At 38.7% G+C, this 19,656-nt stretch overlaps 1 protein-coding gene across 1 annotated transcript in view; it reads right to left on the bottom strand.

Moving 5' to 3' along the window:
* The window catches only part of rngtt (RNA guanylyltransferase and 5'-phosphatase), an 82,387-nt gene that overhangs the window by 40,230 nt on the left and 22,501 nt on the right, over positions 1 to 19,656 (bottom strand). The window contains exons 9-10 of the mRNA XM_043219048.1: positions 15,999 to 16,134; positions 13,386 to 13,457 (exon numbers count right to left, since the gene is read on the bottom strand). Coding sequence (XP_043074983.1) covers positions 13,386 to 13,457; positions 15,999 to 16,134 — 208 coding nt within the window. The remainder of the gene's footprint in view (positions 1 to 13,385; positions 13,458 to 15,998; positions 16,135 to 19,656) is intronic.

Below are 19,656 nucleotides of genomic sequence, written 5' to 3'. Positions count from 1 at the left end.
CTTAAACCTACTCACACCACGTACTATTCATTATTTGTTATGCAAATATTTTATAAAGGCACCTACGTTAAAGTGTGACAAACCTCATATTTAACTGTATAATTGTTATGGCATTATTTTCATCAGCACTCAGCACAGAAGGGACCGTGTGAAAAAACAAGAAGTGTTCCCTTAAACCGGTGAGCATAAAGATGGATACAGAATGAGTTCACTCTACAGAAAGCAGCAATTAATGTGACATATGAAACATACATTTTCATCTCGATCGTTGTCTTATGTTGTTAAATGATGAGTCTTCTTTTAGGTTTACATTAGTTCAGCTCTGTAAAATTACATATATTACACATAATGCAAATAAACGTAAAACAGTGCTTCATTTAGAGCACTGAATTCCCGTCAAGTACGTTTTAATGCCTGTTGCGACTAGCCCCAGAATTCCTCTGCGAATTAAACATAAAATATTTTCAAAATGATAGGCTGAGGCCGTGGCTTTGCAGAGCATTTTTCACAGCCAGGATGGAAATTTTAAAACGATGCCAAAATTAATCTGGAGTTATGCTGCAAATTTCGATCAGGGTGCACATAAATGAAAAGCCTGTCCAATCAGATGAGAGCTCCAGCATCAACTCTGGAATGGACATCTGTTGATCAACGACGTTCTCGCAATTTAGAAATTAATTTGCCGTATTCCCACGTGAATAAAACTGGCCCGACTCCTTCCAGACACTCATAACTGATCTCCCCTATTTCTGTCCGTCAGGCTCAATGTCAAGCGCTCTCTAGTGTGCGGGTCTCTGGGTGGACAGAGTACGTCTACACTGCTCAAAAACCTGGTATTTGAAAAGATCAGGCAAAATGTGATTAATCTCGATTTGTTCCCGTTAGGCGTGATGAGAGAACGTGTCGGAGGAACAGACGCGGTGTGTATACGTGCATCAGAGCGGCTGCGAGGAGCTCTGGAAATAATCCACCTCACTCTCTCTCCATCACGAGCGCAGCGGCGTCTCCATGGTAACGTCTCCACATCACGCTCGCCGGTCTCGGATGTATGGCAGCGCTCCGATGGGACAGCCGATCCACGTCACTACGAGCGAATCAAAGCTTCACCTCCTCGCTTAACGCCTCAGAAAAGGCTGCGACTCGCTTAACAAAACGGATTGGAAGCGATCTGTGGAAGATATCTCCTGTGGAGCCACACATCAGACGAGTTAAACGCAATCCGCTGCCGCTCTCCGTGGACAAAGCTCCCCAAAGGGGCCTGTTCCTGACACCACTCATCCTCGTGCAGACGGCAGACCTCGTGTATAACAACATGACAACACTTGTTTCTCTTTAGGAAGATCCTCTCGGGTCACTTCTGTATTGGAACGAGTGTCTCGTTTGATGCAGCTCATTCTGTATTTCTACTATCGTGTTCATGCGCATGCATGTTTTACGATGCTACGGTGTACCAACATTAAAAGCGACAAGTATGTCTAAGAGCTGGTTTACTTCATCACTACCAACATCAAAACCAAATCAAACCGGTTGTGATATCCGTGCAGGAAAAATCTTTCTCCTACACTCTCAAACTCACAACGGTGTGGATTCCCATGGAAATTACTGGACTTCGTCGAGTGAAAATTAGTTTTTTTTTTAATAAATATTTACAGCGATGCCGTAGAAGCACCATTATTGGTTCCGCAAGCAACCGTTGAGATCTCTTACTTTTTTATATTCTGAAAAACATTATTTTGCGAAACAGAAAAATTCTTCAGATGTTCTTCTGGAAGCAGTTAGGCAAATAGGTTCTTCTATAGACTAGTGAAGCACCTTTGTTTTTAAAAATATACATAGTGTTTAAAGGCGAGTTATTGAGGCAGAGATGAGAGCAGAAGGAGAGACACCTGAGAAAGAGATACAATTTAACAGCAGACATCTTTCAAAACCGACCTCTATAAATTCTACGTCTTATTTGCAATTTTCCAATTTCCCAGTTTCCTATCGCACGAGCAGACACACCGGCACCCCCCGCTCTCTGCGGGCAACTTTCAAGCGCAAATTGAGGAATAAAACGCTCATCTATATTTAAGAGACTCTCCAGACTTACACATTCCATATCAAAAAGTAATGAAAGCTTCTATAAATCCAGGGCCTGACAGAATTATGGAAACATTACTTGAAAAGGGAATTTAACATAATAAGATTCAAAGGTGAATCGCATTAGATAAGCGGAAATGCCCAGCACTAAAGACAGCCTGCACTTTCATTTCCCATCTGCTCTCTTTCCGATGACAATGCTACTGATTTCGCTACTACATAAATGCTAATTTTAACAACGAATTAACGTGGTATTTGTAAAAGAAGACAAAAAAAAGTACACCGATGAGCAAAGCGACTGCAACAGCTATGCAAAATGACAAATAGAAACAGGTGTTCACCATCTGCATATTGCAAAAGATTAAGCAATCTAGTTTTGTTCTACATCAGTTTGTGCTGACTGGGCCATTTCTGAATATTATTAACTACACGTACTTTGTTTTATCCATTCCACTGCTTCAGCTTTGCCATCAGATGAATAAATTACTAGCGTTGCCCTGAGCCAATCTCAAAGACCGGAATCCATCACGCTTTCTCCACCTCCACATTTTTATGTTGCAATTATTCTGCTTATTATACATAAAATAGAATATGTTTACGCAGCACTCCAATTTAGAACTTCTTCATCTCTATAAATTATATTTTAAAATGCATTAAAAACTGATTTTATATCGCAAGGTTTCAGTTTTTACTGTATTTTTTGCCTCAAATGGATCCAAACCTTTTAGGAGCGTCGGTTGATTCATTCTTAACCTTTATTTTACCAGGAGAAAAAGCACATTGAGATTAAAAATTCCTTTTAAAAGAGCATCTCGGCCAAGACAGCTCACGTGGGTTTACACAAACGTGCACGCAAACAAGAATATCAATACACAACTAGTCAAAGCATCTACAGCCCAATGTTTCCATCTCCAAAGGTTTGAAAAACCAGCTCACTTTCAATATTCTCACCAGTAGTTGGACATGAGTGCCGAAGGAAAGGGCGTCATCAATTCAAATTCTGAGAAACACTAATTTGATATCCAAAACTTGAGAGGTTATAATAGACAGAGAATTATGAAGGATTGATTTTGATTTAGAAAACAACATAGCTTTAGATGAAATAAGTTATGCTGAACAGTGTTAAAAGCAAGCTGTAATTGTGGAAGAGCCAAATTAGATGCTGAACTATACATTACTGTATCATTAGCATAATACTGAAAATGATTATTATTAACATTTTGATATTATTCATATTTATAGTAAATAAGAGCGGTCCTAGGACTGACCCCTGTGGCACACCTTTAGTTCCATTAAGTCAATTAGAAATACAACCATCTGCCTGAATACACCGAGTTCTATTAAACAGATTGAAGCATGATGTAAGCAAGGTATGATGAACGGTATCAAAAGCTTTGGATGGATCCACAAATAAAGCAACAGTGTTTCTTCTCGTCAATAGATTCAATAAAGTAATTTAGTACTTTTAGCTGCAGGAGTTGTGTCATGTTGTTTTCTAAAACCAGATTGGAAATCCGACAGGATATTATTAACAAAAAGAAAGCCCTTTAATTGAATGTTGACAACTGTTTCGGAGACCTTGACAAAGACAGACAGCTTTGAGATGGGCCGGTAATTGTTTAGCCGTGTAGGATCTCCACCCTTAAACGGGGGAGAACAAAAGCTGATTTCCATACGAGTGGAAATTCATTTAAAAACAAGAGAAAGGTTAAAAATATGAGTCAGAGGAGGGGCAATGAAATCAGCTGCCAGCTTTAAAAAATAAGGTTCCAATTTATCAGGGCTTGCCGATTTTGAAACATCTAAAGATTTAAGTGCTTTACATACCTCCGAAATTGCAACTGGTGAAAAATTGAATGACTTACTGGACACACAATTCTTGAACAATTGAAAAGTTTGTGTGCCATAAACTGAATTTAAATAAATAAATCGATAAAAGCCAAACAATTAAGCATAATAATAACAGTTTTCCAAAATGCAGATGAAATTTGAAGTTCGTATGAAAGAATGAAAGAGTGCAACGTTTGACTAAAATCTATCCAATCTGAAAGGAAGTCTGATTTTCGAGCTTTTGCCCATGCCAAATTGCGCTCATGAAGCATATTTGATAAAAGAAAAGAAAACCACCCTTCACCCTGTAGCTTTTGAGGGGAGCATGTTTGACAACTAAAGCAGAAAAACTCTTATAAAAGAATTCCCAGGCTATTTCAAGGTCAAAAATTTTATTCATTTGTTCCCACTCCAAGTTATTCAAATCACGTAGGAACCCTTGGTCTGAGAAATGTTTCATATCTCATTTTATTGTAATGCGTGCTTTGGTTTTTGCAATTTCTGTATATCTTTTCTGTATGCTTTTGAACACTTGTGCAGAACCACTTGTTAAAATTTTATCTTAGAATAGATTACGTTTGTCTGAGCATTTTAAATTTGGTCTAGCGGGACTGTCAACAATCTGAAAAAGACTTAAAGCATCACAGTAGTTTTTAAATGCATCAGTTGGTGAATGAAACCATTTCCAATTTAAGTCACCAAGAACTACTAATTCTTTAGCATCACGATCTGAAAAAAGCTGGAATACGGAAAAAAAGAGCACTACTATGAGCAGATGGAGTCTTCTAGCAGCCAATAACAGTTATGCTGTGATGGGGTTTACGCATTATAAGTAACGCAAGATATGCAAGCAGATTCATTTTTCAACTTATAAAGTAACAAAATAATGAAAAGTAACTTACTAAAATAATAAAATAAAAACTAAAATAATAGTCTTTAGGGAGTAATGAAGCATTGCAATGCACTAATAAGTAACTTTCCCTAACACTGACCAGCATTGCGTGCCAGATGTGGCAAACCGTGGTCAGAAGTTAAGCTTGCCTTCAGGGAGGGACATACGGAGATCTGCTAAATGTCAAAAATTAAGCCTCTACAAAAAAAGAAAAAAGCCTCCATAGTGAATCAACACCTCTGTGACAAGCCTTTTGCAGCAAATCTGCCACAGGGCTGTCACACAGACACAAATCAGCATACAAGGACATATCCTGGTTTGAAGATATCAAAGGAAGTCTTTAACCTATCAGATTTGTAGTCTACAACTCTCTTGAAACCCCCACTTTTATGCTATTATTACATGATATTGGGTTTTATACACCCTTCGGTATGCTAAATTTGTTTCTGAACAAATATCTTTGTTAAATTCAAAGCAGTTGGAATTGAAACGGCCACGTTACGGCGGTTCTGCCAGATTTCAGAGGATGACAGAGGCTCTGACTCACTGTGATTTGGTCTGTTCGGCGTCTGGCCAGAGCTCTGGAGCGCCATATTGAACATTTGGTTAATCCAACACACAGACAAACAGAACTGACAAGAGAAAACATTTTCTTTCCATAACAGGGAAAATTAACAGGCAGTTTTGGCTATTTTTTTTTGCTAAAGAAACAGTGACGCTTGTCCACGACATGACAAAAGCACTGCTGTGTGGTAACTAAGGTGCTGTTCTGAGTGGTTGCTAGGTGGATACTCCTTGGCTCAGTGGTATTCAGGTCTCTGGATGTGGCCCAGTTCTTCAGTGTCTGAAATCTAGGGTATTTTTCACCCATGTGCCAATCTGCCAGGCGAAAAAAAATTCGAATTGCTTGGAAAAGTAATAGCACAATTCTCTCTACAAATGCACGATTGAAAGTCTGATTCAAGTTCGCCGAGCCAGTTCTACAGGGGTGATCGAGACAATAAATAAAGCAGCGTAAGGAAGGTAAAAAAAAAAATAATAACCTTTTAGATACTAATGGTAAACCATTCGAATAAAACAATATTATAATATAAATACATAGTTTTCTATTTGAATATATTGTAAAAATGTTGTTATATGGCCCTTACTGTCACGTTTGATGAATTTAATATGTCCTTAGACTTATCTTAAAAACTTAGTGATCTCATTTTTCAGGACTGGTCAGATTGTCAGACTGGCCTGGTTTAAATGGTTGAAGACTAGTTCTTAAAATATAGTGGCTATGTTAAAGTATCTTTGACATACAATTTATTAAAAGGTTTTAACGTGTTCAGCGATTTGGCATTGTTGACCTTATACCACTGAACGTCATACACTGAAGTAGTTTGTGTTAAAACTTCAATCTCTTCCTACTCCACGCTGACAGTCAAAGTATTATATTTAACGAATGAGTTACCCTCTTTAATACATATGGTTGGTTGCTTGTTCCAGTCACTAAATCTAGAGTAGTAGTTAGAGCAATTCTTGAAGCGTTGAAGTACATTTAAATGAGCAATAAAGTTAAATAATCAATAAACTGAAAGTGCTGTTTAATTGGTTGTAAACAGCAGTAGGCAGCACTGAAAGCAGGTTTCAGATGTCACATTATCTGATGAAAGCTCTGCAGAACCAAGAAAGCCCATCTGTCATGAACAACTCCAGTTCTGTCGGCATCTAATAGAGGAGCATTTTCCCGCAAACCCAAACCATGTACTGACGTCTGACGTGTCCACACATAATCCCGCTGACCTTCTTCAATACATTCTGAGGTGAAGCTGAACCCGAAAGCCTCAAAGAAACATCAAACTGTCTGGAAAGTTAGCCTGCTGCATCCTCCGCAACCCAGTACTAAGAAGATGAAGATTAGTGTTGTGCAGTTTAACTTCACGCTAATTTCTTGGGCGTGTTTGCACGGTTGCCTCATTTGCATATTTCCTTTAATGAACCAGGAGCTAAAACATCTCCAACAGTGCGTGAAAATAACGCTAACAGCAGGCACAATCCATCCTGTAGAGTTAAACCCAAAAAATAAAAGAAAGAACTACCAACTTTCATTTCTTCCGCATCCCAGAGGCCGTAAATCATCACTACGGGAGGAGAATGTAAGACCCGGTAGGAAACCTTGAGCCTACATCACAAAGACTACACAAAGTGCTTGAGTGTTTTAAAATAAGTGCTTTGCATTCGCTTCTGCTGGGACTCTCCAAAGCCTCGCATTGCATGGCCCAAGACTGCCAAATGAAGCAGAACACCGGGGTCTCGACAGTACAAGCTTGGGCCCCTGGAGCTGACCACTGACGCATTGAGAGAGCTTACCACAAGAGACCCCACTACTATTTTCAGACATCTGTGCCTCTCGAACCAGCCATTCCTCAATTTCTTCTTCTAAAGCCCTCGACTTAACGTACAGTAGGATGATGGGTGTTTGCAGGCAAAGACGTTGTGTTTGAACACCAGAATGGAAAGCTTTACAAGATTAGATGCCAGATGGCAAATCACGGCCAAAGCTGATGCTATATCTCTGCTCTGCTAGCTGTCCAATGAGAGTCATGCGTGTACAATTCTCAGCCTAAGAAGATGGAAGTGTTGAAAGACTCAAGTCCAGTTCAGAGCATCAAGGGGTGCTGAGGTGCTCAGTAACCAGCGCATTAGATATCCATAAATGCTGTATACTGTGCTTTGCTTTCTAAACGTGTGTGTAAAATCATCCGTTTTTAATATATTAACAAGTATACACTGTGTTATGGCTGAACATCATTCTGATATTGCAGTTTTATCAATGTCAAGTTAATAGATCCTTAAAGGTAAACTGCGGGAGGTTGAGTTACACTTCAATGATGTCTCCCTGGCATCGGACTGAGTAGGTTTTAAAAAATAGAGGTTCAGGGTTTTTGGCAGAGTGCAAAAGAGGGTCAAGGCAGAGTCAAATCAAAGTCCAGAAAAAGGTTGAGTTCAAGTCAATCAAAGACCAGAAGAGTGACAATCCTAAGGTAAGAGCAAGACCTGCTGCTTAGGCTAGCCTTAAAAAGTTTAAAGACCAGCCTTGGACAAAGTTTTTAAAACCAGTTCTTAAAATATAGTGGCTGTGTTTATGTGAATGGCCCCGGATGGGGGGCAAAACCGAGGCCAGAAGGGGCCTGAGTCCAAGTCAAGAATGAGAACAGCAGAAGGTTGAGTCCTAAATGAGACCAAGACCAGAAGAAGGTCAAGACCGAGCCATGAAACAGCTAGAAGGTCAAGTTTGAGTCAAAACCAAGAGAGAGGACAAGTTTGGGTCAAAATAAAACCACAAGAGGGTGACGCCTGAAACAAGACAGAAACTTTGCGTCAGACGGTTCTTAGCCTCCACGTTTTGCTTTTAAAATCCTTTGACGCACGTCTAGCCGTTAATTAATCCTTACATACATTTATACACACAAGAAAAATATCTGAAATATCTGCTCAGGCCTGTAATTAAAATGTTTTTAGGCCTAATCTTGTGTTAATCTTCACTTTCAGGCGGCTATTTAAAAGATACAGAGCAGTTACTGCTTTTCACTTTTTTATGGTCAGTGTTGTAGTTTGACTAACATTTTCCAATTAACAGTTTTGTATATTTATGCAAATATTGCCTGCGAAGGGAGACTAATATTTGCTTTTGGGTTTTTTTCTACCCCAATGTCATAATTAAAGCAGCAAAAAGCTGTATTAGACAGTCTAGAATGTGTAATGCGCGTTCTGCCACGGGTAACTACACGCAGAACACATAGACTGACTCTTTAACACGGTGTTATGTGTCAGCAGCAATCAGAGAGCCGTTAGTAGCTTAATTCATCTGCAGCAGTGACCCAGTGCAACAGTAATTGTTTGTACCAGGCCAGAAAATCCATCAAATTCATTATCAAGAGCACAAATTGTTACTTGCACCAAGTACAAATGCTTTCCAAAAGCTGTTAAATGTTTGTTATTTTCTCTATTCCAATGCTTCCTATTTATTTATCGGTTCAAGTTTAGAATCACTATGAAACCGTCTGAGTAGGCGGCATGAAACTGATTAAAATCAGAGGCTGATAACAAATGACTATTTCAAATAAATTCTGTTTTTCAAAAAACCCTCTTGTGATGCAGTCATCCTCAACTGCGCTAATATTAAGCACCACAGTATCAAATTACCATATTTTAATGATTCCTTAAGGGCGGGATGATACACTGTTTTCTTAAGAGACTAGACGTCTAGAAAGGCTGCTACAAATGATGCTTCGCCATCACAGAAGAAAGACTGGATTACAAAAAGAGTATTTTAAACAGTAATAATCTTCTTTTTTTTAGGATTAATTAAGCAGTATATTTAAGTAAAAAGAAGATATTTCGTCAAAAATATAAAAATGACTTAATGAGTCTTGAGGAGTTCACACAGAATGTGTTTTAGAAAACAATGCGACAGCAGTGGAATGCTATTTGAATAAGCACTAGGCAGACACCTTTGATTATTACTCTTATGAGCCGCAGGGTTTAATATGGATTTGTCTGTGCATGATTTCTTTGTTTTTTTTACTCTCAAAGTTTGTTTGCCTATTGACTTGCATTATATGACTGAAAGACAGCAACAGTTTGAGATCAAATCTACTGAAGTCACTTACATCTTGGATGCCCTGAGCTATCCTTTTAAGTATTTCTACAGGTAAATTCTGTAAATTCAATTAAATGATTCTATATTTTGGAACCCATAGTTTTTAGCTTCTTGTTTATGTGCAGATCTGACCCTTGTCTTTTCTCAACCAACCCGATGCTTAAGGTCACTTCACACTTGTCTTGTGTGTGTATATATATTCATATGTTTGTGTGTGTGTGTGTGTGTGTGCGTATTGGATAAGCACACTGTAAATACAAGCACATGTACTGTAAAATAAATATTTTATATATCAAGATAATTACAGTAAATATAGTAACTGAGAATTATTATTTTAGTAAAAATAAACACATTTTCTAATTAAAATGTGATTTATTTCTGTGATCATTACTGCAGTCTTCAGTGTCACATGATCTTTTAGAAATGATTCTAATCTTTCTTTTTTATTATTATCAAGGCTGAAATCAGCTGCGATGCGTCTTATTTTGTAGAAACTCACGATACATGTTTTTGATGAACAGATTGTGACGGGAAAAAGATGAGCAAAACTTTTTAAAAAGAACAGCGGTTTTCTAAATCTTTATTAGAAATGACTTTACTGTCACTTCTGATTATTATTAATGTTGAAAACAGCTGTGCTTTAAATAAATCTTTTTTTAAAAATATTCATCATGGCTTGACTGGATGAAAAAAAACTCACCTCACAAATTAGAGTGAGTTTACCCAAAAAAAGAACATTCTGTCATTATTTACTCATTCCAAAATTGCGTGAATTTCTTTTTTCAGCACGCAGCATTTTAAAGAACAGTGAGAACCGAATAGTGTAAGGTCCCCGGTGATCTCCATAGCATTTTCCCCATGCTGTAGGAGTCTATCGGGACCAAAAACCTTGGTCAACACCATTCGTCAAAGTAGCTTCTTTTATCTTCAAGAGAAGAAAGAGACTCATACAGGTCTGGAACTTGAAGGCGTGTAAATGATGCTGGGTGAACTATCCCTTTAAGGCCATATAAGTGTCATTATTAATGGCCGAAATCTTATTGGACCATTAGTCATCAAATCCTCAGAGACACAGGCGTCACGATCTGAACGGTGTGCTCCAAAACTGGCTTCAAAATATATATTTTGACGTTCAGACGTGACTCAAAGCAGCGTTTAAAAGTTTTCCAAAGATGTGTGACCCACTCAGGACCATCAGCAATCAAGATCGCGGCAGCCATTACTCCACTGACAGAACGATCACAGGAATTCATTTCCAAAGATGCGTTTCCACTAAAGTCATTTCGGCTATAGGACCTGAGTGAGAACGCAGCGAGCGCACGGGAGGAAAAATGAGTTGCTGCCTCCCTCTGAAACTTTATCTGCTGTTGAAAAATGACTGCTTAACACGCTATTTGATCTCTTATTTTTTATATTTGTTTTTTGCGCTGTCAATTATTTTCTCATTTGAATTTTCCTGAGGCACCGCTGCTTCCTCTGATTCCTCGGAGAAAACAGCCCTGCTCAGAAGGCAGCGTAATTATGTTGCTTAGCTTTCGGAACAGGCTTTGCGTCACATGGCTGCGGAGCCTTAAAACGCCGTCTAGGGACGCTAAGTTTTCAGAAAAAGAGTCATGGAGACAGACGAATCTGCATATAAATGCCGGTTCTGTCAAGACCATCGAGAAGATGCGCGATATCAAATGCAATACCCCTAAAGAAAAAGCAGAGCGAGATGCTACTGTGGAAACAGTGATTCACGAGGAAGCAGTGGTGAGGCAGAGCCTGCCAGGCCCAGCAAGCCAGAAAACAGCAGGGGGCTTCATGGCACCTACAGGACGTCTTGGCCGAGGAAAGAGGAAAGTGACGATCCTTTGTTTTTGAACCATATGCCACACGGGTTACAGGAACTGTCCTCTTTGAGAGCTGTATTGACCAGTGAAGACGTTTATAAAATTACTAACTTTCTATTTATCAAATAATCTTAAAAAAAAAAATGTATCAGAGTTTCCAGGACAGGACACATTACTAATTTGTAACATTTATAGGAAATGCTTCTTAAACATCAAAATTCGCTTGGATCACAAAAAAAAAAAAAAAAAAAAAAAAAAAAAAAAATCATTAATTAAAAAATAATAATACTAATAAATCTATATCTATCTATCTATCTATCTATCTATATATATATATATATATATATATATATATATTTTTTTATATATATATCTATATATATATATATATATATATATATATATATATATATATATATATATATATATATATATATAGATTAATAGATTAATTTTAATATTCTACAGTATTACTGAACTGAGCAGATGAAAGTTATTATTATTATTATTATTATTTTGGACACAAGTTACTTCTGCTTACAAGCTGTTTGACATCGTTAGAAATTTAAAAAGAAAGACAAAATGTCACTTATTTTAGAGATAAGAAATGTCAAAATGAATAGCATTTTGCTTAATATTAGACTGTACTGTACTTTTACCGCTTAGTCATATCTTAATTAATGTGTTAACCACGTCGTGTCTATAAGTTATTGTATTTGAACAACAAATAAAAATAGAAAAACAACGTACAAGTTTTCATAGCCATAGCTTTTTTTTTTTTTTTTTATTTGTTGATTATTATATTTAAAAATAAATAGCAATTTAAGTTTGGGCTCTGTTGTTAAAAAAGTAATGTAAAAGGGCTCCTCACAGTTCAGAGAACATAAGCTGAGGTAGATTTACATCCCGAAGAAAACTAATTATTGCAAGCAAATATATTTCAAGACAATTTAGTAAACGTGGTTTAATTAAAGAAAAAAACTGATTAGTTTTTCCCCTTCTGCTGTACTGAAACCATGCAGAAAACGGTCATGTTTGTACCTTTACACCCCAAATAAACATCTAAAAAATAAAATCAGTTGGATAGGAGTAGGAGAAGAGCATGTGGAGGGACGCGGGTCACTTCTGGTTTACAAATCGACTCACAGAGCACTCAGAACAACAGGCTGGATCGCCGATGCTGAGAGCAGCTAGACACAGCAAACTCAAGGATCTCCCCCATGCTGTCCGTCAATGAGAGCTCCAGCTGTGCTCCACAAAACACTACTTTAGGAAACACATCTGCATCAGTCTCTAATACACTCATATTTTCAATACAAATATAATAAATGCAGCTGATGACACAAGCGGAGTGCATATAACCGAGCTGAATATCAGTCTTTGGACGCATCATTGGACGAGCTCAATTAATGTGCCGTCTATATTTACACACCGCCTGCCTACGGCATCAATCAGAGCCGCATTTCGGAAAAAATGTTCCTAACCAAGCAAGACAGATCCTAGCGTCCCGTCTCAAACGCACCACGTGACTGACTGCATTTATTTAATGGATGGAGCACTTCAAGAAGCAGAAAATGATGCAAGATTTACTCATCCCTCCCAAAACTAAGATGGATGTGAATTACGGCTTAAAAAAAAAAATCAGTCCAACGACATAATTTATTACGTGAAATCAAAGCAGGCATTGCTTAATACGAAAGATTCGAAATCTTTAGTATAAAGCTTTTCTAATGCACTGTAACAAAAATTGTGGATGATTTCACCGAGCAGTTTGTTGCTGTATCTCCACGCATCCTGAAAAATAATTATTAATAAACCCAAGCCTGCTGTGTCATTTGTGAATTAAATCTAAGAGGTGCAATGAAGGGGAAGATGAGTCGAGGAGGGAGTGAAGTAGTCATACGAGCTTATTTTATTATATTTTTATGCTTTTTTTGTTCTTTCTGGAGCTGACGGTGTCTGACACTGATTCACAAAAGAGATGTGGAGAGATGTGATGGGTAACGGAAGCTGGCGTGATTTTAAACGTTGGCTGAAACGGCCAACGCCAAAACGAACGAATTAAATAAAGAGGAAACGGTTATCGTAACTGAAAGGCACTCACGCTGAATTTAATGATGTCGTAGATGAGGTACCGCGGGACGGGCTGCCCGTTCACTTTGTCGATGATCATCTCCTGCAAAACAAGAAGATGGCGATGATCGGAAATGCAGATATATTGCCCGTAAATCAAGCCTTCAACAATGTAACAAAAAAAATCGAAATTAGCGTGAATTAAGCATGAATTAAAGAATAGCAGCGTTAAACTAACTAAACCCGTTATATTAAAAGATTTAGGTTTCGCTAAGGCTGCAGAGAGCAATGGAAATAATCAATAACGAATCGACATTGATGTGTGATCCGTGACCTTTACACATTTCTATGGAAAAGCCCTTTATGCATGCAGCACTAATGTTTGATAATGGAAGCGATAACCTCGTTTCTGTGCAGCTTGCAGTCGGCTAAAGGTACGTTTGGGCATCCATCAGAGCATCCGTTGTACTAGCGTCAATTCGTTTTTCACTCATCCCATCAAACGCTCGTTTCGTTCTCGAGGTGAACAGATAAATCACCTGCTGTTTTCAAATCGCTGTTAGGACTCGAGTAGGCCCTCGTAATGCATCGAAGAGACACAAAATCAACATGTTTTCAAGTTTAAATTGAGGGGGTTCGGCTCGAATGCACTACTCTCGGGGTGGATTGCTCCAATAAAGACTGATATTAAAAATAAACTCAGTCACGATTTATCTAATAATTAAAATAATCAGGTTCACAATCAAAGCCCTCGTTTTAATGGTGATAAATCTAAGTTAACTCCAAATTAATTAAACCTTTTGTTTTCACTCTGATTGAAATCTCAGTCAGGGATTAACTTCCAAGTAAAAAAAAAAAAAATGCACAATTAAAAGTGGAAGAGAGAACAGGCCTCTGAGATATATTTTATTTAGAATGAATAAATATGTACATATATTATTAAAAGGATGGATTAGGGGTCTCGTCTCTGTGCTGACATGGATGGGCGGTACATCAGAGGACAGATTTAGCATGCATGGGATGGAGAGATGTGGAGCTCACACACACACACACACACACACACTGCTGACAGCTGATCATTACTGCACTTGAAGAAGAGGTCTAGGACACATGACCCAGCTGATCTGTGAACCTCATCACATTATATGTGCTCTTTCATCTTTTATTCCACCGTTTGCTTCTATTAATTGATACCGGTATTTTTAATGTCTTGCGAATTACTGTCAGGGCCATACATATTTGGACAATTTCCAGAATTTCAGCTCTGTATGAAACCAGAACAGAATTAAAAATGAAATTGTGCAGACTTTAATTCAAGGGGTTGAGCAAGTAGGAACTACAACCATTTTATACGTAAATAAAATGTTAAATTTGAATATGCTGTTGGGAATTCTTTGCAGGCAATAACCGTCTTAGGTCTAGAACTAACCAGAGGCTGGGTTTTCTACTTTGTGATGCTTTTCCAGGCCTTCACTGCAGCTGACTTTAGTTGTTGTTTACTTGAGGGTTTTTCTGTCTTTAGTTTTGTCTTTAGCGTAGGAGAGCACGACTTGGCCATTGCAGAATATTCCACTTTTTTACAAAAACTGGTTTGTTTTTGCTAAATGTTTTGGGTTATCACTCATTTGTACCATAAAGCACCACCCAATCAACGGGATTCCAAGCCTTCTCCATATTTCCCATCATTCTGGTACAGGTTGATCTTAATTTCAGCCTTTTCCTTTCAATTCCTGCTTTTCTAGAAGTGAAGTTTCTAGTTATTTTAGATGTTTTTTTGTCTAATATTGCCTTATGGCAAAGTCTGTTAGTTGTAGAATTTGACAGAGACACATCTGTCTCCTGGCGAGAGTTCTTCTTTTGGCTGGACGTGGTGAAAGGGTTTCTTTTTTTTTTTTATCTTGGAGAGGATCCTCTGATCATCCACTACCGTTGTCCTCAGTAGTCATCCAGGCCCTTTTATGTTGCTGAGCTCACCAGTGCATTATTTCTTTTTTTCTCACAATGTTCTAATATTCCTGCTATCTCTTTGATGGATTTGTTTGGTTTTTGAAGCCTATCAGTTTTCTGTTTGACCCGCATGGAGAGCTCCTTTGACCACACAATGTGGGTTCACAGCACACTTCAACTGCAGTCTTATTACCAGCTTAACTGATGCAGAAATAACAATGGATCTGTATAGTTTTTAATGAAATTAACTAATTTAACAATGCATTGATCAAAACTACAATGTTAGTTTATACAATTTTACGATTGCTTAACCCAATTACAGACGCTAATTTCTTCTGTTTATTGCGAGAGTGATTCCATCATGGCATCACTTCAATCACAAATTTTAATTTAAATTTTAAAATTAAGTGGTGCAACTCGACCTTAATCATGTCAAATCTGGAACTAAACCTTTAATTGAGAAACCCAGCCTTGCTATTTCTGCATTTCAACCCATGATGTTGTGAGCAAGCTGATAAATGCTCTGAGAGCACGATTCTCTTTAACATTTAAAGAAAGATGGATTATCTCACGACACTGCCTTATTTTTGACCATCTCATGAAAACTGAACCTGTGAGCGTCCATTAAGTGCAGGAATACAATGCATCCTCTCTGTCTAACCTGATTAACAGGCTTTCGAAACCTTTCGAAACTCACCCCATCCAGAAGCGTGTTGGAAAGGTGGATGCGAAGATCCTTCCGGAAAGGAAACTCCAGGTTGGCTATGTGAAAGACCGAATTGTCTCTGTCGATCATATAGACTTCGTCTTTTCCATCTATCAACATCATGTACCTGTAAAAACACAAGAGACAGAGTGAGGTGATAAGGGGGATTAATTTACCCCCAAAATGATTTGCATGGTACTTTCTGCATGACTTTGTATTACTAATTTTGGTAAACACTGTGCAACATACGATTTAATTTTAGACTGATGTTTATGCTAAAACCTGGCATGAAGAGAATATTATGCACCCCTTGAGGATCCTAACGAAAACCAAAGGAAACAAAGTTAATGAATAAGAAACACCATGTTACAGGTAAGCGATGGAAGATCAAGAAGCATCGACTGGAAAATTTTGTGGCTACCAAACAAGAAAGAACAAGACCTAAACAAGTCTGTCCAGATTTATCAGCTTTTGGATGTTTACGAGCATAAATGAGCAGCTGAAGAGAAAAGCACTGATTGAGAACATGCATCCCAGCGGCATGGACACGGCAGGAACTGATGAGCAGCAATGCCTCACTTCACGTGGTTCACTGCCATCAGAAAAATTAAGAGAAACACTTTTCATAATAGGTATAATTAAACAAAGAAAAAATAAATCGGCTTCGAGCATAGATGAGAGAAGCAGAATTCAAAAACTACACAAGGCACAAGTAGGCCCTGAGAAAGCAGGCAGCTGAAAGAGAGAGGAAAATAAGCTGCATCAGGATGTAAAATAACTTTAGATCCATCCAGAGCAAAACTGAATGCGTGACGGATGTACCCATAGAGTGTGAACATCACTAACGCTTGGATGAAGCCGCTGTGGAGGGTTTTGTACTGTACAACAAATCCCAGTTAAACTTTAGATAGGGAACACATATTCAAAGTTTGCACAGGCTCAAACGGAGGCTTGCACAAGTACAATGACATCACTATTAAAGGAATAAAATGTAAATTACACCATCAGCTACTCAATCCCAAGCCATTCTAGGTGTGTATGAGTTTCTTCTTTAAGACGACGATGGGTTTTATAAAAATTTACTCTGGCTCTTCCAAGCTTGGTAATGCTGGTGGATAGTGGCCATTATTTTGAAACTCTGTAAATTGGACATATACGCAAGTACCACGACATAAAACTAACCTATACGCCTTCGGAGGGTTATCACATGTCCTCTGAAACAAATTTAAGGGTTTTTGTAACAAAAAAACTATTTCTAGTTTTAAAATGTATAATGTAAATAGCTGTCCTTTCAGGGGAGGAGCCAGAGGCCGGGCGAGGCGGTCGAGGAGGAGGCGGAGGAAGCAAACAGCAGCTTTCTGCTGAGGAGCTGGGCGCCCAGCTAGATGCCTATAACGCAGGATGGATACCAGCTAAACGTGGAGTCCAGCTGCCATTCTCACTGTCCTCATCTGCTCATCGTTGTAATAGCTTTGAACATGCCGGATGTTTTAACACGCGATTCAGAAGTGATTTAAATTTGTGTATCGGTCTCTTTCTCCTTTTTAAAATGCTCAACGTTTTTACCTACTTTGTTTTATTTTCGGTTTTGACTCCGCCTGAAGTATCTGTCCATCTGCTCCTGGTCGCGCACACTTCCATGAAAAGGATGGGGGACTTGCACGCATTTTGCCGTGAATTTGGTCCGCCTGACTCTAACGTTACCTTGAGAGCCCGACCTGGTTTTGTGCCCAAGGTTCCCACCACTTCACTTCGGGATCAGGTGGTGAACTTGAAAGCACTGCCTCATTGCTATGTACTGTTCGGGCCTTGTGCCTTTACGTGGAATGCACCCAGAGTTTCAGGAACTCAGAACAGAGCCAAATGAGTGAAATAGAGGTTGGCGGATGCCATCACCTTGGCTCATACCAGTGGTGAGCCAGGCCCGTAGGAGTGAGGGCTCATTCCACTAAGAATGTTGGCACCTCCGGGGCTCTCTAGAAGATATATGTAGAGCTGAGGGCTTGACAACACCCAATACCTTTGCAAGATTTTACAATCTTTGTGTAGAGCCCATGTCCTCCTAAGTATTGGGTAATTGCGGGAGGCAGGTGGGGTCTCGGCTTGCCACACCATTCCTCTGGAGCCGTGAGATTTCCTCAGTTGTTCCCCCTTGAAGAACGTTGAATCCTCTGTTGCCTCTTAGTTCAGACTAGTCTGAGTAGTCGGAGCTGTGCCCGATGAGGTCTTCCTTCATCTTCTTCTGACCTGGCACTCATATCTCATGTTCCCACCATGTTCCTCTTCTCTACTTGTTCTATTCCACATGATTGCGTCATTGTGCTCCGCCCCCAAGAAACGCAATCCTGGCGCCTAGGGTGTTGGGATGATTATGTATTGAGTTAATTTGATCTGACATGCTTGTCTGTTAGCAATTGTACCTCAATTACAAAATGCAGTTCAGGTTGTGGTGTTTCCATAGGGTCCCCATGACATCAGCCAAATGCTGTAATGTCAGAGTGACTGACTGAAAGGGAACCTCTTGCCAAAATCTTGAACTACGCTAAATTGTTGGGTTGCGACTCGGCTCCTCAACATAAACCTCAATGAGTGGTTGCATGCCACCACGTTATAAGCATCACATTAGTTCATTAGTAATCTCTGCTAAAACTCTAATTCAAATGGATGGAAATTGTATAATTGTTTCTTAAATTTGGGACAGTGGTTTGGTTAGATAAGTAGCATTGGTAAGGATCTCCAAATCATCGTTACAGGGTTGTTGCCAGCATTCAAAAAGACAGCCAACATATATATCAAAGACCTTGCAGTTACAGAAATGTTACAGAAGTCTTTATCATTACACCTCAACCTCAATGTGATCAGCCCAGTTCCCTGTTTCTGCAGCTGTATCAGACATAGGCAGAGGGAAGGAGTCTTGCTCGAATGCTGCACTGCTAAACACCAAGTGACAGAAGAAGCTAAGCAAAACAAATCTTTCTGAGCTCGAACACAATAACTAACATTAAATGTGAACATGCAGGATGTTCTCACCTCTCTAGATCACATTCATATTCAGTGCATTCGTCCACGTCATGATGCCTTTTAGATGTGAATAAAGGTTTCTTTAGTGAATAATGCAAGAGTGTGATAAATCCCAGTCACGTATTGTACCAAAAGTACCGACTGAATGGGAGAGGTTTTGACTTCAGCAAATTGAGTTTTCTCAAACGCTGACAGCATCTGCCCACATGCCAAGATGAAAAGCACCGAAAAAAATAAACCTCTGGTTTCTGGGATATTCAGAAATAATTAAAAAATTTCATAATAAAATAATTACATGTTTGTTTTAGACACAACAACAGGACGAATTACAATGAACATTCCAAAATCATAAAATTATTTAAAAGAATTATACTTTTTCACTTAACAGGGATGAAATGAAAACTAAGTCACTGGCATCAAGGTATAAAGGGGTTTTCACATGTGCATATGTCAGGGATTTTTCTGGTCGGCTACAGCACGGGAGTGGACAGCTGGATGCGCCTGTATGAATGTTTCATACTGAATAATCAGAGAATATTTGTTTTCTATTTGAAACGGTTCGTTTGAAAGTAGACATTTCACCCCCTAATAAAGATATACGCTCAATTACTGGATTCAAATGTAAATT

The sequence above is a fragment of the Puntigrus tetrazona genome, chromosome 20 (genome assembly GCF_018831695.1).
Source record: "Puntigrus tetrazona isolate hp1 chromosome 20, ASM1883169v1, whole genome shotgun sequence".
Lineage (NCBI taxonomy): Eukaryota > Metazoa > Chordata > Actinopteri > Cypriniformes > Cyprinidae > Puntigrus > Puntigrus tetrazona.
This window is presented reverse-complemented; position numbering and strand designations above follow the sequence as displayed.